Below are 25,727 nucleotides of genomic sequence, written 5' to 3'. Positions count from 1 at the left end.
ATCGGGCGCGAACACCGAGATACATGTTTTCATTCAATCTAATTATTTTATCCATGGACGAGTGTCTTCAATATCTGTTGAATAAAGTGGTAAAAATGTAATTACTGAGGATTAGTTTATTATTCATTTCGCGGTTATGAATTTATTTTCCGAGTAAAGTGTTTTCCTAGTTTGGGATATTCATGGACGTTTGTGTAGGAGATAAATTCTTGGACTAAATTTTAAAACTGTACATTTTAAGGAGGTAGACTTAGGGTAAGGGACACAATTCTAGAAAATTACTGGAACGTTTGTATGCACCATTTTACATCAATCTCACGTAAGCATCAAAGTAACTAGGACTGATTTCATTTTGTTTCAAAGGAAAGCTTGAAAGACTTTGAGGAAATTAAATATGATACAGACATATTACAGATTTCAAGAGATAAGTCCCTTACCCCAAGTCTGCCTCCTTAAGTGTAAGAAACCGGTTAACTAAACTTTGTCGCAAACATAATAAATTCTAACATAACACATTTTTTACGATAATGTAGTCTTTAAGCAATCTGTTAATTGTTTTACATATGCATTTTCTTTACTTTGAGCTTGGAAAACTATTAATGAAATAAATACATTCTCTGTTTGTTTTTTATTTGTTTATTTGTTTTATTCGTTTTTGTTGTATCTTGTTTTGGATTAGTTTTATTGTTTGTTTTATTTCGATTGTTTTGTGTGTTTTTATTGTCATATTCTATTTATTCTGTTTATCTTAGCTGTATTTCATAAGTAAAACTCATAAAAAAGTAACGAAACTGTTTTCCACTTGTCATGTAGTAATAATGTGTAATGGTGCATATTGATAACTGGAGCTTAAGAAGGAGAAATTGAAATCTGATCCTTCATAATATATAATGATAAACATATTTACACCGAATTATTACAGACAGTAAATACAAAACTGAAGAATGTTTTTGTTGCAGACAAACTATTGAGTACATACAATGTCTTTCATTGTTTTATATTTCATAATATTCATTTTCGTCATTTTCATTTTGTCCGACTTGCTCCGGATGTACATTTTCTGGAGGGACTTGTGGCATACGTTTCTTTGCCGTTCGGTGCCATCCAATGAAAACAATTCCAAATACAACAAAAGCTGTTAAAACACTAACTCCAAAGAGGTAATAATGCATAACCCTCATCTCTAATAAAACAAAAACAAAAAGTAAACTAACAAACAAACAAACCACATGAAGAACATAAAATGAAATGTCAAAAAACATATATACACAAATACGCCATTTCCCATACTTTGCTCTAAACAAAATGACAGAGGAAATATCCTAAACGCTATTTTTTCCAGTTATATGAATATGTCTACATCAACAAGTATAATAGATAGGTTCAATTAAAGGCATTGACACTTAGTTGTTTCAACTTGTTTGAAAACTGTGATTGGTATCATTAATGTATTAGGGAAACAAAAAAAAAAACAGGAAAAAAATGTACATACCATTACTATCTGCCTTAACAGAATCCTTTGAGTCTGCAGTTAAAAGAGGTTTGATATGATTGATTATTTAAAAAAAATGAATTAAAAGTACTTATATCTAACAATGCACATTTTGAAGGCACAGAAAGAAATTATAATCATTATTTAAAATGCGGCTCTTCTTCTCAAGAACCTCAAAACCGCATTATGCTGTTCTTTCATGTTGGCATCACAGTTTGACTTAATGCTGCCAAAGGAATCGGTGTGATAATGTTCAAAAGAGTAAATACGTACATAGAAATGAACATTTTGGAGCAGTTCAAATAAACAGCTAAAATGTAAATAGCAAATTAAAACCAGCAAAACTGTGGAATCGCCAATAACATTAAATATTTTGTCGTAATACAATAATATTTACAAATATTTTTGATTCTGTAAACATGTTATTTCTTCATTTGTGTTCAAATCTGATATTTTACATTTTATTTTTTTAACATGTATTATAATTTTTGACAAAATACTTAGTTTTGAATGTAAACGACACGTATTATAGACTGAATTATCTTGTACTTACCACTGTCATTTCTATTTCCAGTGAAATCTAAAATAGAAAGGTTTGTTTGTGGTTATTATATTGTTGCTTCTTATGAAGAAATTTAATGATGACCGTTCAAGCTTGCTCTAACAAAATTAAAATTGGTTAAATGTCTAATATATGTCGCTTTTAAGTTAAACATTAATAATGCATTATATATAAGGATCAAGAATATTCTTATTTAGATTTAGTAGTCAAGTGCATGAACAAAATGTTGTCAAATCAGTTTAAAACAAAATCAGAAACTCTAACGGCGGTAGAATAATTATCAGTTTTTTTATACATCTTTCACTATTTCATTTGCGCCAAAGAATGATTTTTTCATATGCACTATGATCAAATGCAAATATATGTAAGTAAAGTTTCAAATAAATACGATTTGCAGTCTTACAAAACTATAAGTCTCGGATGTAGAACTAGGAATACATGTATATATTTAGTATCAGGGCTAATTGGAAATGTGCCATGGATAATAATTTTTATGTTTCGATTATTTTCTGAAATAGTTTAATTTTGTGTAGACAATATTTTTGCACTACCGGTAAATATCTACCGGTATTGGCGTGTTAATGGCATAAAGATACACACGTTTAATGAATAGGAAATACATGTACTTTTATGTTTTATAAAACATAATTTATATAGCCCTTTCAAACATTATTAGCAAACAAAATCTCAACGTCTTAAATACCTTATGTCAAGCAACGCCGTATTAAAGACAAATAATTGTGTAGTTTTTTCTCATTTTGATTACTGATTTTGATTTTGACTTTGAAACACTGAATTAAATGAATAAAATGAAGACGTTGTACTAAATAAGCTTTATGTAGAGTAGGCACACTATAAAAAAAGCTCTTATGAACTATTCACTTACGTAAACATATTACTTGCAGTTGAAACAGTATATAGATGACAAAGACATCAGCTGATGCAGACCGAAAACATAAAGTACATGCAGCACAAAACACACTTATAAAGTAATAGGTTCAAACACAGATAAAGCAGTAAAATAAAATGCAACAAAAAAGTAAAAGCAGATAAAGCAAAGAAATTGTAACTAAAGGCTGTATAACTAATAGAAAAGAAATCCCGGAGCTAAATTAATTTTCTCATATTTGGTATTTACAATTAATCCCATCCCATTCCATGATTGAAGTACATTTTAAACTGACTTTAATTCCCAACTTTTCTAATATGCTCAGGCAGTTCGTTCCACAAAATGGCAGATAATATCTAAAACTGCTTTATCATATGTCGTCGTATTAACTCTTGGAACATCTACAATATTTGAGCCCCGTGCAGGTCCGGGTGTTAAAAGAATAGGCCTGCAGCAGCGCTAAGCTTGTCGTAAAAGCACTGTTCAATCCTTACACAAAACATGCCTTCTTTAACAAACAAGTTAATAGTCTCTCGAATGGTATTTCAGCCCCTGTGCCTCCAGTTTCGAACATTAAACAAAATCCCATGATGAACAATATAACAGACCCAGTCCACTTTCAATCTGGATACGGCTTACTCGGCATTGAGTACTTCTTCATCAAGAGTGTCTGCAGCAGCGGCGAGTGAAGAACAAGCTAGAAATGACGCAATAGCGCGTACTAGAAGAGGGTATTCTGCAGAAACCTTGTCTTTTGTTGAATCAATATCTCCGCAGATGCGGAGAAATATTACCGCAGGTAGGGACATTAATTTTCCACCCTTATCATCCCATATTTCTCGGGTTCTGGAACTATTGAAATTTTAGACAGTGATGGCTATAAGTCTACACGCCCTGATCCCAGGGTGAATAGATCGCCGGGTGAATTTATTCAGACCTTTGGGATATATATAAATATTATTCCGCTTATCCCCTGAGACGTCAGGAGTTAGACCTATATGAGCGAGATGTTGTAGATATGGCTATAAGATACCCTGGACAAGGCTTCTATGAGTATCACAAAAAATTCTCTGCAGATACAGCAGCTTATCTGAGATTTAACAATATTGTTATTGACTGGTCCACTCTCATTTGTACTATTTTTGCAAATGCAAGACGAAATACATGTGCCTCGTGGGGAAGCACATTTCATTCCACGGGTTTTTGCCACCAGAGTTTGAATCTTGGGAACAAAAGGTCGCCAAGGATCGATGACTTAGATCTATAAGGTCGAGATAGGGTTGTATTTATGGGAAAGGAGATATGTAACAACTTTAACGGAAATAAAGGGTGCTTGTCGATTCGGTGTCGAAACCTACATGTCTGCCTAGTCTGCAAACGCGAACATTCCAGAATTAACTGCCCTTCAAAAAACGATCGTGCTGGGTCTCTAAAAAGTCGGACCCAGTCAATGAGGAAGTAGGCCACGAACATGTATTAACAGGACATAAAGTTCAGTCAGGTGTGAACACTCTCATAAACATTGACCTCTTGGAGAAGGAACTTATAAGGCACCCTGACAATGATTTTAAGACTTATCTTATTTGGGGTCTGCGCAAAGGTTTTGATTCTGGATTGTCTTTACTTCCTACTAAGTCGTTAGAGTGTAACAAATTCAGATCTGCTATGCTGAATAAGCAAGCAGTAACTGGTTTGATTAATACCGAGTTAAGTAGAGGATATTTAGCTGGACCATTTTCTTCTATTCCGTTTTCTACATTTCGGGTAAATCCTACAGGTGTAGCGGAACGTAAATACAGCAAAAACAACGTTTAATAGTTGATTTGTCAGCTCCTCACGATGATATTGACAACCCCAGTCTGGATGAATTAATATGTAAAGAAGACTTTTTATTTGCTGGGGATACCTCTATCAGAGTAGAAAACGGAGAGTACAGTAACCTCTTTAGAGTATCTCGGGAATATCTTAGATGTTGTGGGTATGGAAGCTCGCTTACCAAAGGAAAAAATTCTACGTATTACAGAAATGGTTAAAAGTTTCAGTGAAAAGAGTTCATGCACGAAACGGGAGCTGTTGAGTCTCCTCGGCCATTTAAATTTCGCATGTAGAGTTATTCACCGAGGGTGATCGTTTGTCTCGTACCTTATTAAGTTATCTACATCAGTGTTAAAATTATCACATCATATTCATCTCAATAGTGCTTGTAAATCAAATCTTAGAATGTGGTCTATTTTATTAAAAGAATGGAATGGTGTTTCTTCCTTACTTAACGACTACTTGACCCAAGCAGCAGATAAAGAATTGTTCACTGATTCTACAGATACATTTTTTGCGGGTTATTTTAGGAACAAGTGGTTTCAAGGTTACTTTCCATCAAATGTTTTAAGGGAAGAACAAACTTCCATGGCTTTTTTCGAGCTGTACCCTATCGTAATGGTATGTGTGCTGTGGGGCCATAAATGGGGACGATTACGCATTATGATTTATTGTGATAATATGTCCACTGTGGATATCATCAATAAAGTGCTCAGTATCATGAAATTCATACGTAAACTTACATTCTATTCAGCAAAACACTACATCATTCATGCTAAGCATATTCCAGGCAATAATAACAATATAGCTGATTCTCTTTCTCAATTCTAGATGGACAGATTCAGAACATTGGCTCCCACAGCAGATTCCAATCCAATACCATGCCTTCCTCTGGCATCATGATGGATAACAACGGGTGTTTTAAAACAAATTTGTGATTCATTATCATCCGGGGTTTTCTCCCCTTTTCTTGATTCTAATTTACAATGTGCTTGTAAATTAGCCTTTTCGGCTTCCTTCGATGTGGGGAATTCACACATAATAGTTCAGGGAAAATACATAGAGTGTAATTGATGGGGGATGCTCAAATTGATTCAACGGGTGAACAGTTTTCTTTATTTCTGCGATCTTCAAAGTGTGATCCGTTTAAAAAGGGGATTGAAGTTAAGATTTTTGAGAATAGTAATTTTAAACCGGTTCAAGAAATGATTCAATATTTGCACCTTTGCTATGAAAGCGGTGCAGATTCGTCATTCCCTTTATTTGTTAACGACGAATACGACTTAGTCCCCCTCTCTGGCAATGTTTTTATTTAAAAGCGGTATAAAGTCGTTTAGGATACGATGATAAATTATATTCAGGACACTCATTTAGAATAGGGGCTGCAGCAGCAGGTGTAGGGGACCATATCATTAAATCGCTAGGTAGATGGACCTCAGTTTGTTACATGCGATATATAAGAATAGATAATAAGATATTAGAAATGGCACAGAACGATATGTGTTCATGATGACAGATTTAACTCAATCTATATACTTTATACAGTTACCAAAGTTGTTTAATATGTTAATAATCTGGTTTGTTTTTTATTGATGTTGTTTTGTTTTGTTTTGGTTTTTGATTGATCTCGTTTTTTATTATTTGTATTTCTAATTAAGGGCATTTAATTACTTTTCATGCTGTATACTTCTTGGGGGCTTCACTCATACATTGGGTATGTATTCATTCATTTTGGCCTGTATAATTTCTGGAAATTATTTTCCCCCAATTCAGGTATACATCATACTAATATTTCGTTATCATTGTTTATTGAAAGGGTTTTTATGCATAACTAGAAACACGATATGAGTTAAGTGTAATATAGGGTTTTTTTTTGAAAGAGCCAGAACATATATAACTGTGACTGCCTTTATCACAATAGTCTGGAATCTTCCGCCTGAGGCTGGATTCTGCCGCCTGTGTTCAGTATGTCGTAAATAATTAAATCAGTCTCTAAAATTGATACTACCGCCTACAATCAATTTCAAATTCATATCATTGGGCCGGTTTCTACCGCCCATTGCGCTGCAAGGCTGGATTCTGCTGCCTAAAAGTTAGACATCATATTAGGGTTTTAAGTCAGATCCTTTCTTGCATACTTTCCATTTTGGCTTGTCAGGATCGTCCCCAAGCCTATTGAAAATATATGTTTTGTTGTTCAATAGTTAGGTATAGTTCAATGATAATAGTAGGACTATACATGTAATTGTCATTGTCCATGGTGTAGTATGAGTAGTCCCCAAGAAGCCAAATTAAGTTTGATACAGTAAGGTATTTAGCTAGTTACGTAATGTACAGTAATTGTTTGGTATATGTTATGAATGTTAAGAAAACTGGGGAAGTTTCCATGATACAACAATAGCTACATACATAAGAACAAGAAGTCCTGTTGAGGCGCATTGTACATGTACTAGATGCTAGGTAAGCCCTGATGCTTTGGGTCAGGTTAAATTTTGGCTCTTTTCACGTAAGGTAGAAGGATGGGATATATATACCTCCTTCTTGATATGACTAGGTATAAATCTTGTTTTAAGTATTGGTGGTTGTGTACGTCATTAGACACAAAAATATAAGGCCTTAGTTTAGATACGATGGTACACATCTTACATCTAACGGGAATGATATTTATCAAAATAATATCCAGGGTAAAATAGAGTACTTCAAATCGAAAATATGGTCACTAGTCTTTCCATCATTAGAATGTGGAGCCGCATGAATATTATGAAATTAGGGGGATTGGATCTGCCGGCGAGGCGGTGATCAGATTCGCTGATTATTGGGTGGGATATGACAAGATGATCGCGGGACATGTTATCCAAAATTGCGGACCGGCTTATGTTTTGTGTTTAAGCTTCTGTGATACTTTTGAGATTTGATTTGGTCTTCTCTGCTTACCAGCGGGACCAGTGATTTAATTAATACAAAGTCGGATCCTTAGTAATTGAACTTTCTAAACCGAAGAATCCTGTGTTGAATATATGCCGGCGTACCGGTTTTTCGTGTATCCGTTTCTATCTTGATTGTGTGGTTTTAATTTTTTTATCATTTTGAAACGGATGGGATATCCGCTTCTACTGATACAAAAAATCACGAGCTTGCCGTATTCTGAATTGGCGGTTCATCTTGCAATATCCTGTCCACATAAATATATATTTTTCAGCGCTGTTGCCATTTACGCCATTTCCATTATCTCAATTTTTGGATTGAGTCCTTTATTTTCATCTTTCTATATTGTCGGAAATACATTTGGCGAATCTAATGAAAATGTTCTACCCATTAAATAGAATTCAAGTATTGATTTACCCTTGTAAAATACATCGATAAGTGACTTATACAACATAGATAAGATTTACAAAATGATACCCACAAAATGATTACATATAAAACATAAAGAAAAAATCTTACCTCCATCGTCTTCCATTGTAAATGGAATTATTCCATCAGTCGTATTCGGTAATGAAATAGTGCTTACATGTACACACCCGGAGACAGGATCACATCTGATATAATTATATAGAATTCATTGCATTGAAAATATGAAATGAGGTAGGAACTGTTCAGTTGTATTCTTTCAAGAAAAAAAAAGAAATAAAATAAAATTCGAATCGGAATTTACTTCATAAAGGTGTGATTAAAACTCAACTTCTCGGCATTTCAAAAAACTGACTTCAGACTTCTTTTTTTTTAAATTAATGTATATTAAAGTTATTTGTTGGGATATTGAATTAAGATGTAAACAGACAGTTCAGTCAGCATTTATTTAAAAATCAAAAACGAAATAATAGCTTAAACCCTGGCGCATAATCTTGATAAACGGTAACGCCCTGCATTGATTTGTAATCATAATTGGTTGTTCGTTTCATTTACTGTAATGATCTTTTTTTAACTAGAATATTTACATGACACATCTGCCTCGCTTAATTGTTTTTTGTTATAATAATGGTTTCCTTACTGTTCCTGACTACATTTACATGTGTGTGTGCATGCGTTTCCATATCTTCTTTCGTTGCAAGGGGTGCAATTTTCCATCCCATCTACTGTTGTTTGGACGGTTCCATTTGGACACTCTTTGAAAGTGAAACATTTAATGTTCTGTTAAATTGACAGAATTTCATATGTCGAAGAAAGCAGTTGCAGAATCTAGTAAAATTAATGTAGAACATTTTAATCACCCTTAAAATTTGAATAGCTGTCCGAAAAAAAAGTGTAACCGTACAAGCTAAACAACCCAGTAACAATGTGATGGGTCATTATTTTAGCATGTGTAGGCTGAAATAGGCATCACTTGATGCGTTTTAACTTCAGTGAAACTAATTCGTAACAAATGAATTATTGCTTCATTTTTTGATGATTTTTTTTCAAATCTAAATTTGTAGTAAAGAAATACGATTTGCTATACACATATAGATCTCACGTACTCCAGAATTTTATATAATATTTTAAAATAAGATTGACATCCGATATTTCATTCAGAAGAAAATACAATATTCAATACCAAAACACAAATATTTACTTTAAACATAAAAAAAAGTTCGCATTTCTTTTTTAAGTGGGCGAAGAGGCAATGTCACATATGACAAATATGGATAAAAAAAAACGTGCAAAATTGTTTTGAAAAAGGTTATAATAAAACCAAATAAACAGAATTATCAAAATATTACAACGTTCTGTAACACTAAACTTGTAACATTATTATATTGATAATATTTAATACCAAATGTATTTTGTTTAAATTGAAACAGTATGTTTAGTTTTGGGTTTAAATCAAATTCGTATATTGATTTTTAATTGTCAAATTCTTTGCAAATTATATAGTATTTGCTTTATCACCAAAACCTGATTACATACATACCATGACAAGCATTATCAATTTTTATGTAATTGAAACAGCACGTCAGTGAATCTTTATTGCTAAAATATTCAAGAATAGGACACAAAATAAAGAAATGTATAAAAAAAAACATTTACTGTTCTTCTCTCAGAAGGTGTTTGCCCGAAATGCAGCCTTTACTGTGATGTGTTGTTATTGTTTTAATTTTATTAAACTAGTTTTAAAAAGTTGCTGCTTGTCAACCGTTCACAGTATACTTGAATACATTGGGATTGTCTAATAAAAATGTTGACCAGGGGCGCAGCTAGGCCTGTTTTATTTGTATGCAAAATTACGGCGAGGGGTCTTTGGGGGGTCGCCCCAGTAAAACCTTTATTACATCTTTAAAATGTGTGTTTTTATTTTTGTTACTTTTTCCGAAAGTGCGCAACTGCGTATTTGCGTATAGGCAGCTACGCCCCTGTTGTGTGACAAAATTGTTCGACATCATTTAACTTTGTTAAAATGTTAAAAACAGCCAAACTTTTAAAAATATACATAGATGTAAATGCTGCAAAGACTTTGGAAAAGCAACTTTCTATTGTGTACTAATCAAAACAGACCTAGATTGGTACTGAAGGGTTTTTTGTACCTCTTTTTTACAAAAAAGTGAAAGACGTGCTTTATCGAGAAGTACAGGGATGGCGGGAGCTTGCCGTAACTACGCAGACATTTTGTATCGTGCTAGACTTTTAACAAAGGCTTCTCGAACAGGGCTATGTTGCTACAAGATTGAAGTAATCACTACAGAAGTTTTACGGTTGTCATCATAACCTCAAGGATCGCTACGGTGTATCCATCTGTGCCATGAAAACTGATTTATTTAACGTGTCATAGCTTTCCTTTCCTTTTTCGTCTACCCCGACATGACCTTTTATGAACAACTCGGCGAGTATTTCTAGAAAAGCAGGGGACGCTTACCTTACCGGTGCACCTGGTCCATGGTCCCAGTTTTTAGTGGAGTCCGAGTTGCTCATTTGCTTTTGTTACTTTGTATGTTTGATTTTGGTACTTTATGTTCTTTGTGTATGTCTCTTTTCCATGTCTGGTCTTTGTCCCTGGATTACATTCTTTTGATTGCCACTATAATCGTACTCTTTAATCATTACCTACATCATTGATTTAACCTTTCCAGAATATATTAAATTTCATTTTATGTTAAAATCTCGTACAAATACTTTGTGTAGTGCATATTGACCTGTTGATACAACACAATATTTCTTGTAGTATGAACAAAAGACAAGGACATAAATGACAACCTTTTTTCTGATAAATCCTATGTTTGCACAAAGTTTTTGAAAAACTGTTATTGCATCTAATTACATGTTTATTATATATTCTAATAATAGAAAATGTAATGATCAAATTTGGATTATAAAATGTAATATTAACGAAAGTGATCTGTATGATCTAAACTGATTTGACAAAACCATTGTTAATTTTTTATGAAGATTGGTTGAGATAAATAGTAATTGCCCTAATTTTGATAACAGTAAATACGTTCAAGTTTGATTTATTTAAGTTTGTAAAAACCAACTTAAATTAAAATATGCTTAATTTATCATATATGTTTATTACACTGTGATATTTGTTTAATTATTCATGTCACTTGCAAAGTGGGGGTACAAAGTGATAAGTGTGTCTGTCCGTCCTTCCATTAGTACTTTCTTTCTTTAAACAAGGGGAACCCATCTCGTACCCGTTACTCCTCCCAAGCCACTGAATGAAACTTTCACAGAATCTTTATCATTAATATGGAGGGGTCATAGGAGACCCATCTCTTATCCATCACTTCTCATACGGAATTGAATGAAGCTCTCATAGAATCTTTATTACCTGTTCCTATTATGCACGGCCTATTTTAGATTTTGATTTATATCAATTTGGGGGTTTTCCATAGCAAAACATGAACATTGTTATTGTTAATATGGGGACATAGGGGACCCAGATCTAACCCGTTACTTCTCCTATACCACTGAAAGGAATCGAATGAAACACAGAATCATAATGGCATATATTCCAATTGTTCACCGCCTACTTTACATTTTGATAATAATAGAGGTTAAAATGTGCATGTTATCAAACGGAGGAGTGGGGAATATCAAGTTATTTAGCATTGCTCACAGTTTTTCCTGTTTGTTTCTTGCTTCTTGTCCGTACTTTCTTTCTAATGAATCCACAATGTAATTTATTTGTTGATATGGTATTTTCGACATTACTTAAACCGATATGTATTTCAAATCAACACCAAAACAAAATATCAAACAGTTCTTTCTGCCCTGGAAAACATATATATTACTAACAACAGATTATTGTTACTTCGTGTATATATGAATGACTTAATCCTTTAATACCATAGAGGGTCTAAGGGCCTTCATAAGAATCCTCTAGTAGTCCTCGTCTTTGGCTGGGCTTTTGACTCTTTCCACGTAAGCTAGCATTCCCTCAGAATGTTGTAGCCCGCCCTTTTCCCTTGTGAGTTACAACCGAGATCTTGTTCGATGATACTGCAATGTGGATTCGCGGAATGCGCCCACTTCACCAAAAATTACGCTATTTCTACTTCAAATTATCGGAATCTGGTTTGTATGTTCATTAATTTCTGCGTTTATGATCTTTTCTGATTATCTTAAATGACGAATCTGTCTTGAGTATTTGTCGATGAAAACCTACAGCTTATGTGTAGTGTCCTGTTATCGGCTTACGTATTTGCTCTTCCAGATGAGAGCAAACATTTGATTTTTATGTGGCCCAAGGGGGCGGGGGGTAGGTCGAAGCTAAGATTCAATATGAATTAAGCAGACAAGACGCACCAATCCAGAAAAAAATAGGTTAGTGCAGGCTCTGATAAAAAAAAATACAGGATGTAGATTTAACTGTCAAAATTATGGTGAATTTTGAAAAAAAGTGGGCACGTAAGCGCGACATAAAACCAACAAAAGTTAATTTAATTGAAATAATAAGGCGGGGTCGAATTTTAATCCTAGCCCTCCCACAAATATCAAATTGTTGCTCCCTTCTATATATATGTAATATGAAAAAAGATTAAGTATCGGTTTGGAACTTATTATACGTACTGGAGATTACAAATATATATATATATATTTGTAATCTCCAGTACGTATAATAAGTTCCAAACCGATACTTAATCTTTTTTCAATATAATTTGTACATATAGGTTTTCTCTTCACCATTGTGTACATGTATGTACTGCTGTGATATACTAATAGTCAGTGTATTGCACATTTATTTACTATAGAAAGTATAACAAGTTTAAACTTTTCTCCGAACATTAACTAATATGAAAAATACAATTCAAAAAGACTTTTCGAGCACATTTCGGCTTACAACAAATACTACCAGATGGCTATATACGATATAAAACAAATGTAATTATCTTGAGAAATAATATTGGAAATTCTTTAGCAAACTAAATACCTGCAAAGATCACTGTGCACCCGAATTGTCGCAAAATAAAATGTCAAAAAGAACGTATAATCCATCTCCATATACATTGAATCGAACCAGGTCATTGATACGGAAATTTTTAATGCATTGACATTTTATTTCCGAAATAACTGAATAAACGTAGAAAAATAAAGCATGTTTATTGAAAAATCAAAATATGGGTTTTCCTTGTTTGAGATGCAACAGGAATAATACAAGAGTACAGGAAAAACAGCATAAAACTATATTTAAAAAATTAACACTTGAAAATGTCGATATGCTTATGATATACAATTGGGATCAGAACCAGTTTCTACAAACATGTTCTTAATGTGTTGTTGAAGACCAATGTTTCTTAATCTCATTCTCATTACAATAATTTATACACGTGAGTAATTGTGCACATGTATGAGTTATTTGAAATTTGCAAATATCCGTAAAAGTGAATTTGCTTAGCATTTATGTGTACACAAATTTTATTGATAAATATTTCAAATAAGTTTTGACATGTACACCTATCAGGATTTTAGACTTGATATGATGTATTCGTTCAAAGGAGACAACTAATGAAACTTTTAATGCCCTATAAGGAAAATATTTTCATATAACTATAGAAGATGTGGTATAATTTCCAATGAGTCAGTCATCTACCAAAAGCCAAGCAACGACGAATTTGAATTCTACAAGTCATCACTTGATATTGATGGACAAAACCGATATTATAAAGCAAGCTGCAAAGGCCCAAAACCAATAAAGTGAAACTGTTTATAAAAGACGAAAATCGACTTAATCTTAATATCAAGACTCTACAATAGAAATATATTTTATGTAGGTATATTTGTTTACAAAGTGATTCTACAGGTAGGACACATGCAACTAGAGAGAACTTTACTTTCATTACTTTCAATGACATACTTCCAATTATTTAGGAAATTATAAAAGCAAAATTAATACTAAGTTTACTTCCGGTTTTTACTATACTATCACACTATCACTACGGAATACTAAAACAGTTAACAGAAAAGCTACGATTTTAAGTAAATGTCCCGCAAACTCGATAATCAAACCAGGATCCCATATTTTGATTTTGCGTTCTGACGTATCTTTGGTAAAAAAATGACCGAATAAAGGCTAGTGATGCAGAAAGGAAGTCTAGTGATATCTTCCATTTACAAGCGCTTATGCGTGTACAATTTCGTGGCAAGGTTGAATGGGATACCAAAGCACTTTCGAGTCTTCTCTCAATATAAACGGACGTACTTCCGCATATAAGTGTATGTTACACACCCACCGTACTACAGTGTTGAGCATGGCAGAACAGCGCGACCATCGCACTTCCAAGTCTTTCATATGTAATATATAAAAACATCTTTAAAATTTGTAATTCAGAACTCATGATAAAAGAATTGCATTATAATTTTGTTTTGTCGGAGCAAAGTAATTCTTAGTTTATTCGTCGAAAAACGTCTTATTTATTATCCTTTCGACATTCTTATTTTAAAATATAATTTAAGTAGTAAAACGAAATATTATTTCTATGCGTTAGAGGAAATAATATTGGTACACAAAATTGAAACATCAGGAATATACATCCTGTGAATCAATTTGAAACAAACGAAAACTCTTAACCTGATTTTTTGCCAAAAAATAAAATATTATTAATTACATTTAATTCCAATGTTTGTACTAATGAACCAATATTTCCATTTTCATCTATCACATGTTTTAGTAAATAGAATTATTTTGTGCCGACTATTTATGCTACCTTTTATGATCAATCTGCTCTCAGGGAGTTATAAATTTACAATCATTCATCTTCGACATTTTTTTTACCAAACAGATCGTACCGCGAAAATAGCAAAAATAAAACTGCCGCAGAAATTTCATACACAGTAAAGAGTAACTTAAGCACTTCTGGGATATGTCAATAGATTTGCACTAGTCATAGCCTTTTTTAATCAATAGCATCATTTCTCTTATTGAATGCAAAACAAAATTTGAAATACTGTTGTTCGAAGTTAGACGACAGATTTACTAATCGCAACAAGTATCCTTGTTCATAGAAACAATTTTGCAATTATTTGACAGGGCAAAACTAAATACTTAACTCTGTATTATTTATATTGATAGAATTTATCTAGATGATATATTGAAGAAAAATTGAAGATAAAAGAAAAACAAGAATTAGATTAAGCGTCAAATATAGGTTACGGAAAAAGAAGGAAACGAATAAATTGTTGCCAGACCTGTTCTCATGAAACTGATGGTCACCCATAGCCATTGAGGAGTTCATGATGTCGACCGTAAAATGTTTGAATTGATGATTTATTTCTTGTGGTAACGCTGTTTCAAATAGCTTATACATTTTGCAGCATTACAGAGGACACAATCCGCTTTGCAGGGTTACTGTTGAATTACTTTTCAACAGCTGCAATTAAACGCTTAAGTCCCTAAGGGGTAGTTCTAACTTTTAATAAATACAGGCTAGGTCAAAGAGAATAAAGATACCCCCAAAGTACCTTTTTTCTAGTATACCCTAAAATATTATAATTTGAAAAGACGCCATAAAATACAACCCATTAAAATTCAAAACAATTTTCCGATACTGAAAACAATGAACCAACATTTCATGTTCTATATTGTGTCAATGTCAGAGGGAATTTTTAACATCTGTGATCTTTTGAAATGCTTATATCAATCGCTAAATCTCGAAGAAAATGTATGTAACTATACTCTGTTGTTTTTTTCCTTTAGAACACGTAATTACATGTAGTTTGACATCAGCTATTTGCAAATCTTTAATTTTTCTCCCCCAAAATATTTTTTTCACCACCACCCAAAAAACGTACCAACAATAAAAAAAATTACCCCAAAAATAGTCCTAGACTATGTATTTTAAAATTTTTAAAATAACTAAGTAGCTCATTCAAAGGGTACTTACCGGTACATGTTGGAACTGAATGAGAAAAGACTACCAGCAAATACCAAAGAATTTAAAGCAGAAAGAAAAGATCTCTACATGAGTATTTTTCTTGAAACATACTGTTTTATTTAGAGATAAATGGTCTCCAAGAAACACAAGACCAATATGAATCGCTGAGAAATATATTAAAGGTCTAGTAATTTAATCCTCACTTATGAAATTTATGTTGACGATTTTATACACGCCCATTATTTTTTTTTTTTTTTTTTTTTTTTTTGTCTGCTTGATTTATATCTGCGAGATCAGTCCGTTTGCATATTTTTGCAGGATTCACATTTGTCATGAGTTTCATTTTCATCAGTTCTGCATCTAATATGATTCTTATCTATAAATGAACTTGAAAGTTTATTTTTTATATGAAAATTGTAAGAGAAACGCAATTTAAAAGTATAAATCTATGGAAGAAAATAATTGTCATCAATTTTTTAATGGTACTTTTATTGTTTAGCAACTTTTTTTCTCATGGTATCGTTTTTTAACTTTGTACATAGAAAACACACTACCTTTTTAAATCTAAGTTTTGTCACAGAAAGCGCTAATGTGGGAAGTATTAAGGGATATTACCACCTCAACAATATCAATTTAGTACGAGTAATGTCACTTCATCTTGTATTAGCAAAAGTATACGTATGGTCATGAGTAGCATGTATGCATTTTTGCTATATACTATGAAATTGTTTTATGAATTGATGCAATATAAAGGCTATATCTCATGGATCACAGTTAATGCAGAAAAAATTAGTAATTTCAACAAAAGAAACAATTATCTTGCTCACATTAATATGGAATGGATTAAACACATCGCATTGCCTTATCAGAACTAGAAATGATAATTTTGAACTTTTAGTAGCCAGTATATTGATAATTGATCAAGAAAAAATAATTACCCGTTCATATGCTTGCATAATATATACATTTCCTATTTTGCCTTGGAGTTTTGTTTTGAATTTCTATATACCACGAAAGCTCATATAGGTATTGTACAGTATCATGATTTATTTTTATTGAATAAAGGGATATCAGTCGTTTCAGTCATTTGTAGTCTTCAAGTACCTATTTCGTCTATCCCGGAAGTGAAATGTTATTACCAATGCGGTGTATCTTTCTAGAAAAGCAGAGGACGCTTACCTAAATGGTGTACCTGATCTTTGATCCCAGGTTTCTTGTGGAATCCGGATCTCTCTTCTTTCTTCTATGTTAATGTTACTTTGGTTACTTAATGTTCTTTTTGTGTGTCTCTATTTTCGTTGTCTATTCCTTATTCCTGGGGTATATTCTCTGTCATTACCGTTCGAATCATTGGTCCCTTGATATCCCTCTGTTATAAAGTTCCCGGAGTACATAATCACTTAAATACATTGAATGAACCACAATACACTACGAAATGTCTTCAAATGCAGATTAACTACTGTTTATATTGGAAAATACCCAAAACTTACTATATTAAGTGCGCTAACTATTCAAATTGAATAGACAAATTACAGAAATCGTTCAAGACATGTAAGATTGTAAACTATCTTGACACATCAGAAATCATTGTTATTTCTATTTATATCCACATGATAAACTATTTGCAGTCTCAAAGACTTGAATTTATCTGTATTTTCAGTGCGGTTTTGTCCGTTTAGTATATTGATTGCTATATCTATAGTTTGAAGAGCTTCTTCTTTCCTATTAAGTTTTTGTAAACATCGAAGTTTGCAAGAAAACCTTCGAAAACCTTTGGTTACTTAATGTTCTTTTTAAGTATGTCACATCATTACATTTGTTGTTCAACAAAACGGGTCCAAGTGACAGATCTACTTTTCTCAAGTTCCAATGTTCTTTCATAGTATTCCAAGGCACGTTCTGTGTCGCGTGTAATATCTGATAATTGAAGAAAATTGCCACGAACAATGTACAAAATTGAAAGTGAAAGCCATGTTTACTCTAATTCACTACCCTCTACTTCTTGTATATTCCCCAAGAGATCCTTCATAACATCATTACATCTGTTGTTCAATTCATGTTTCTTTTCGTCGTCTTTTTCTTCATTCAATTTTCGCGTTAACAATGTAAGTAAAACTGTATTGCACAATGATATATGCCGTATATTATAACTTCCACCAAATTTAATTATTCCAAAATCGAAGAGTATCTTTTCTTCTGAATGTACCATTTGCTCGCATAGCTGAATTTCCTTATCAAGGGTTACAGATTTAATATCTTTAAATCCCAATGGCGTCATCATATGACCACCGTTTATTTCGAAGACACACAACTAGTTTTGAGGCTTGTTTAGGGACCTCTTTTTCAATCACTTCCCATAAAATTACAGCAGTTTTGTATTCACAGTTACATGCTCCTTCTAAAATCTCAAACTCTTTAGATGTTTCGTCGTTATTGGTAATGTATTTAAGTTCATTTAATAGTATGCCGTTACTGTGCAATATTCTAAGCAATAGTTCGGAGAGTAAAACTTCTGAAATATTCACTAAGGGCATAGCTAGGTTATTTTCAACTAATATGTTAAAGTCGGCCTTCCCCATGTAGTTCGATTGAAAAACTTCTAATTCGGCGTCGGAATCTTTCTTTATTGCTTGGATAACGCTGATGCTTCTGTGCTTGCCAAGAATGAACCTTTTAACGAATTCTTCATTTAAAACTGTTAAGGTCTTTTCCATTACTGACCTTGTTTGATGTTCATCACTTCTGTCAGTCTCAGGTATATTTTGCATATCATTGATGTAAATGCAATTGTCGCGTGTAAAATCACACTCGCTTTTTACAATATCAAGAGCTGTTTTGCGCGCTTTCATGAGATGAAAATGAGCTTCATCTATTTTTGTGCGTTCGTAAACAAATGTAGTGCCTATTGAACAATGAAGATATGCTATATAAAACTTTAATTCTGCGTCAAGGACATTTATTTCGTCTTCAATGATTTTTATCAATTTTATGGCATGGAGAACGAATCGTAGATTTCTGTCCACTGTCACATCTGTTGCTGGATCAATATCAATTTCAAAACAATACACTTTCAGTAGAAATTCTAAATGACCTCTATCATTGGTTTCTAGACTTTTGCTACTAAGAAAATTTATGACATCTTTTGTGACCTTGTGAAACATAAGTGTTGTATGTCGATCTGCATGTTCGCCTTCTAGCTCTTTAGGTATATTTGTTTTTGTATTTTTTTTTTTATACGAACAGGCTTCGAATGCGTAACGTTGCACAAGAGTATATCAATGAATGATTTAATCAAAGCCTGGATTTGTTGATTTAAATATCTCTTTTGCATCGCGTTAGATGAAATTAGCAAGCTTCTAGTACAGTAGTTGAAACATTGTAATGTGTGAAATATGGAATTAATTTAACTACTTCCCTTTGGTTTTCGCTTAATGTTTTCTTGACAAAAAATCAACGGCAAAATTTGAGATTTTAGCGTAATTGTCTCACAGATCGGTTGAACCACGCTCTTTATTGACTCATATAACGATTTTGCATCCGATTTAGAAGAGGTGAGTGAGAATTAGTGAAGAAATGTTTTTAATGTTAACTTAAAAGTAATTATGAATCGAACAGCAGTAACTACTACAAAGGGAATATTCCCAATAACGTCTCTCAAACGTGCGATATCCTCTAATTTTGTATCCACATTTTTACAAAGCTCAGACTATTCATCGTTAGTCATTCCATTGAATAAAACTAATTAAATTTTTTCAAATATTTTTTTGAGTTTTGAATTTGTTGTAGCTAATATCATGTCTAGGTTTGGTACAGTTTTTATCAGAGACACTAATAGAACGACTTCTGCATAGCCTTTTTTGGTGGTATCTTGGTCTACATCATCAATGAAAAGAAGAAACGGGAATCCATATCTTTCATCTTGATTAAAGCAGTCATTCAAGTTTTCTGCAACAAACTTAGTATCAACTGCTTCTTTACAAAAATATTTGAAGTTCAAATCTTTGGCCAAACTTTCAAGTATTTCTTTTCAACTCAAAACATTACTGAAAAGAATTTTTCCAAAGATTGAATACTTGTCCTTCATTTTATTACAATAAGAATGGGTTGCCTGTGACTTTCCGGGTCCTCGTGCATCTGAAACAATATAATAACATTAACAAAATATTTAAAAGAGTAATCAAGGGAACCAAGGTTATAGCGGTAATCAAAAGAATGTTATCCAGGGACAAAGACCAGATATGGAAAACATAATCATAATATGTAAAATCATACATACAAAGTAACAAAAGCAAATGAGCAACTCGGACTCTACTAAAAACTGGGAGCATGGAACAGGTGCACCGGTAGAGTAAGCGTCCTCTGCTTTTCTAAAAACATCCGCCGAGTTGCTCTGGGTAGACGAAAGAGGAAAGGAAAACTATGACACGTTGAACAAATCAGTTTTCATGGCGCAGATGGATACACCGAAATGATCCAAGAGTTCATAATGACGGCCATAAAACTTTTGCAGTGATGACTTCAATCTTGTAGCAACATATCCCTGCTCCAGAAGCCCATTTGTAAGAATTCTAGCGCAATAGTCTCGGCAAGCTCTGGCATAACTTACGCAGGTGCCGAAGGGATGTTGCCACAGATGAAAGCAAAGTTCACAATTTTGAATGAAAAGTCATCACTTTTGTCGTAAAGTTTGGTCAATAGTTTTACTTTACCATCGAATTCTAAGTGTAGGTCAAGATATGAGGCTGACATTACAATGTCTGTAGTATCCTTTATCTCAAGTACTTTGGGGTAGATGCGATGTATCAAATCCCCAAAATTTGAATTGTTTAAAGATAATACGTCATCTATATAGCGGAAACGGAGATTAAAGGATCTAGCTAAACGATATTCGTTCTTTTGGATCAGATCAGCTATAAAGTCAGCCTCTTAAGAGTGAAGGAATAGGTCAGCAAATAGTGGAGCACAATTTGTTCTCATTGGAATGCCGACCGTTTGTTGAAAAACGCGTCCACCACACTGGACAAATATGTTGTCGATTAAAAATTCCAGCATTTTGTAGACGTCTTCTGTATATTTGGAAGATGATTTGGAATTATTTCTTACAAAGTATGAGGAATCTCTACCAAGAACTACATATTTGTATCTAGGTGTACCATCGTTTTTGGAAAAACAACGATGTATATTATTTTTAAGTCGGGAGTATGTGGAATAGAAGTATACAGTGTTGAAAAATCATAGGTTTTAATGTTATTATATTCAGATAATAGTCTTGAACTGATTGTCTCCAAAAGATCTTTCGAATTTTTCAGGATCCACATTGAATTAATATCACTACGGGAGTAACAAGTGTTGTGGCAGGACTGCAGACCCTCTTTGACAGCTGTCAGTATAGTAGTTAAAAAGTTTGAAAGAGATGTGGTGGTACATTTTGCAGATCCAGATGTGTAACGCTGTTTGTATGGATTCTTGTGGAAATTCGAAATCCAGTACATAGACGGTAAATCACAGTCATCTTCCTTGGTAGAGAGTCCAAAAGAGGACAACACAGGTTTATGGTTTCCCACAATTTCTTCTCTGAAGAGTGTGGTAGCAGGTTAGGTCTTATCACTGCTATAATTTTCGACGTCTACCTGTGATAATAAACATTGGATGTAAAACGTTTTGCAGACAAAAACAATATTATTTTGGGCTTTGTCTGCTGGTACACAGCATATTTGTCATATAGAGTAGACAATGTTTTTGCTACATCAGGGTCCTTGAAAACTGATGAAGCATTGGCACTCGTTGACCTACTTAAAACTTTCATTCGTTTCAAAATTAAGGACCTAACGGCCTTGAACCACTCTGACAGCGAATCAATGTCTTCTTGTTCTCGTTATACCCATTTTCTTGCATAGTACTCCACGGCGTCCATAAGAACTTTAAAGTTATAATTACAATTTATGGACCGTGGTTCACGGTACTTGAGACCTTTAGAAAGGATATTACGCAGAGATTCGTTTTCGATGATGGTTAAATTTCTCGTAACGACGTGACCTGAAGGACCCTATTTGAATGGAGAGTTTTAGCAAGAACAGTCAGATGGTTTAGACTTGAAGTCCTCAATCTCAAGGTTCTGCATAGCATTTTATAATTGAAAATTTTGGATGCAATGGGTGAAGTATAGGAATATTAAACAATTGGTATGGATTTGTCATTAAAATATGGGGGAATTTTGTTGGTAACGTTTTTGTGACGGAGGATGTTAGCCAAATTAATTGCATCTATACCTTTGTTGACAAACGGTAGTGGAAGAAATGATCATTTTTCTTCATCTTGACTTTTCACGCAAACTGGTTTAAAGAGTCTCTGGTAACCAATATCTAAAAGGATGGCAATAAGTCTGTATAATGATGAGGTAGGGTCAGAAACAGGAGTGTCAAGACTTGTTTTGTAAAGGGAGTGTAGTACAGTGAGATGTATAGAATAGAATTTGGTTCTAATGTGATGAAGTCCAAGAGATGTTTTCTCTTAAGTGTTAACCTTGTGCGTAGACATCTTTCGCATTATCTTCCTTTCCAGAAAAGTTCTTCGAATATGTGGAAGTCAAATGAGGTTGACAGGCCTAAGATCCGAGATAATGCAATGGAAGATAATGGAACAGAAATTTGAATAGATTATTACAAAGAATTTTTTAATGACACGCACATAATAGAAGCATTTCAGATACTTTATGTTTAGAGATGTAGTTCCACACAATTATTATCATGATAACTGTCCTTATAGCTTCTAAATCCGATATCCTTTCTTTGTCTGGTATCAAACCATAGATCAGATTTGACATAAGTGGCAAATGTTAAAGTCCTCTATTGCGAGCGCAAAGTGCTTGCCAAATGTACAATAAACAAATACTTGTATTGTGCTTATAAAACTCAAAAGCTCAATAAAGGAAACGTTTTAGTGTGCATTTGTATAATTACAGACAAATTGAACTGTATTTAAATGTACTTTAACTTTTTTTAGTCAATCTTTTTTATTCTTGCATCTTGCTTAATTGAAATAAAAAAATTCTCATGTTTTCTCCTTTTTTACTTCATTGGTACCATAAATGCTAAAAACATGTCATACTTTACATATTTATCTGGATAAAAATAATAAAAAAGTTCTTTAACTTTTTTAAAATGCGACTTGATCCAATCATTCTTGACAAATAGTGGAATAGTGACCAACAGAAACATTTCAATGAGTGGTTGTATGATATCATAACAGACACAGATCATGACATCATAGATGAAAGTACAATGTAAGAGTAGCCATTTTTGCGGGCTTCACAGGTTAACAACTTGTGCAGGATTCTCCTGAGTTAGCAACTACATTAGCATGTATCGGGATTAATATGCAGTTTACCTGTAGTTTGAATTTCTCTAGTACCAGTGATATTGTTGGCCTTTTGAAGTTTTTGCTCATCTGGACTAAAGCTCCAGGTGAGTTTCTGTCATCATTTTGCATCCATTGTTCAAATGTTGTGTAAGTAAGACTAATATATTACTTTCAAAATCGACTGAAAAAATTCTGTTTATATAATGGTACATGTATATTGCTGTCGTCGTCTGTGTCGTCAGACATAGGCACTTGGTTTTCATAGCTTAAATATGTGTTTGTTGAACTTTGTGACATTTTATAACAGGGTTCCAAATCCTAAAGGAAGCTTGGTTTTGATTTTGTGGATTGTGTTCCCAACCATTTATTCATTAAGGCAAAAGAAGCAAAACAGATTTTTCATAGAATTGAGACAAATAACTCTATCATTGGGAAGTCTGATATTGTGCCACGATATTCTATACCACAAAGGTCGGAGTTGGATTGCCTTTAAGGATTAAAGACTTCAGCTTTTTAGAAATTCGGGCCAAAAAGGGGGCAGAATATGCATTATCCTGATGCCCAGACAATAACTTTTCTATTAGTGAATGAATTTCCATACTACCAGAGAAGACTTGGATTGATTTTTGGAGTAAGGACTTGAACTTCTGAAACTTGGGACCAGAAACATGCATTTTCCTGATGTCTAAAAAATAACTTGCTTATTTTTGGTCCAATTGCTTTTTCAATTGGATCCCCAATAAAAATCCCTCCTTTTTTTCTTATTTTTTCATATTTCTGATATCATGTATGGCCTTCGAGTTACAAGGGGCCAAAGGGGCCACACATTCCAAAATCAATTGTTTTATTTATGGTCTGATTTAAAAAATAATAATAAAATAAATGGATTCCCTGAAAAATTCACACTGCTTTTGTCAATCACATTTCATATATATCTTAGGGTTTTCAAGTTATAAAAGATCAAAGGGACCACATCCGAACAAACTGACATTTTAGTTTATGGCGTGTTTTTGAATATAATTTTATTTTTATTGAAAACTAATATTGTGTCCACACTTGCCCCAATTGTTCAATGTTTGGTCACTGCGGTCATATCTAGCTGCGAAACGTAGCTCTAACTATTTATTTGTATTTTCTTAACGTTGGAGCTACGATTTTGGCTGTTAAAAAAATTGCGATTTCAGCGACCTTGATTTTGTCGCACCTATTTTCACTTCGTTTCGTGGCTATCGGCTTTGCTGGGGGTTAAAACATATTTACTTCGTTTCGTTAAACATTTTTTTACCACCTTACCTTATTAAGCATATATGAATATTCATATCTTTCTTATTGTAGCTCAAAATAACAGATAATTCTTAGAATCCGCCTCCTTCTCGCCGCCATCTTGGTTTAGGCGAGATCCCGTTTTTCGGTCACGTGACGAATAAAAATAGACCGCATTCCGACAAAACACGTGTTATTGTTTACAACTAAGATGCCACCGGTTTTTAATATAAAATCGGGCTACTAAGTTAGCATTTCGAAGTTTAATCGCGAATTGTCAGTTATTTATGTAAATATTGAGTCAGTTGCTCGCAAATGAAGTAGTTTTTCATTCATGAATTAAAAAAATACAATAAATATTACCCACACCCTCCCTTTTTGTGTAAATACATTAACAAGAATGAAGAAAGATGGAGGACACATGCTTGAATTGTGGTAAAGAATTTGAAAGGAAGGAAAAAGGGTTCGAAAGAAAATCAATTGACACAACAATACAAATGAAAGTTTGAATGCTACCATCACACCAGAAAAAAAAATTATTTATTTGTGATAAATGTGCATCTGTCTGTGTGAAGGTCAAACAATTTGAATCTGCAAAAGCTGAATATGTTTCACAACAGTCTAAGACTTCTTATCTTGGTAAAAGAACCCACTCAACAGCCAGTGCTACAACATATACTCCATCCAGGAACACGAGCCATCCTTTTCCCCTTTCTCTTCTCCTCTCCGAAAGAAACAGATTTCAAGAAATACAAGTCTTTTTTCATCTCCGATCTGTGACGAGAATTCTTCTTCTTTTTCATCTAAGAACTTTATTGATAAAGCAGCTGCTTACCTTAAAGATTCAAAGTATTACACTGCTTTTTGCCTATTGAGTTAAAGGAGCAAGCCGGCAAAACAGGCTCTATTGAAACTTGTCAAATCCATGAAAACTGTGAAATCATCCAGTAATGAGGTACCATTGTCTTCCAAGCTTTCCCTGCAATCGATTGAGGATTTCAGTTGGAAAAATAATATTAGTGTATTGGAGACCAAAATACCATTACTGGCCACAACAGT

General features: G+C 33.4%; 1 protein-coding gene and 1 pseudogene across 1 annotated transcript; both read right to left on the bottom strand.

The window, feature by feature from the left end:
- Positions 1-882: 882 nt before the first annotated feature.
- On the bottom strand, positions 883-13,194 carry LOC148628756 (uncharacterized). The gene is made up of 7 exons (XM_088564736.1): positions 13,106-13,194; positions 9,650-9,708; positions 8,750-8,864; positions 8,203-8,297; positions 2,046-2,072; positions 1,493-1,525; positions 883-1,183 (listed from the first exon to the last, which is right to left on the bottom strand). The coding sequence occupies exons 1-7, from the start codon at positions 13,180-13,182 to the stop codon at positions 996-998; spliced, it is 594 nt and encodes a 197-aa protein (XP_088420862.1). The 5' UTR covers positions 13,183-13,194; the 3' UTR covers positions 883-995.
- Positions 13,195-17,742: 4,548 nt separating this feature from the next.
- Positions 17,743-23,534, bottom strand: LOC148628755 (uncharacterized; annotated as a pseudogene).
- Positions 23,535-25,727: the final 2,193 nt, after the last annotated feature.

Source organism: Perna viridis, chromosome 1 (genome assembly GCF_037379345.1).
Source record: "Perna viridis isolate PV_CMFRI_1.1 ecotype Kerala chromosome 1, ASM3737934v1, whole genome shotgun sequence".
NCBI lineage: Eukaryota > Metazoa > Mollusca > Bivalvia > Mytilida > Mytilidae > Perna > Perna viridis.
This window is presented reverse-complemented; position numbering and strand designations above follow the sequence as displayed.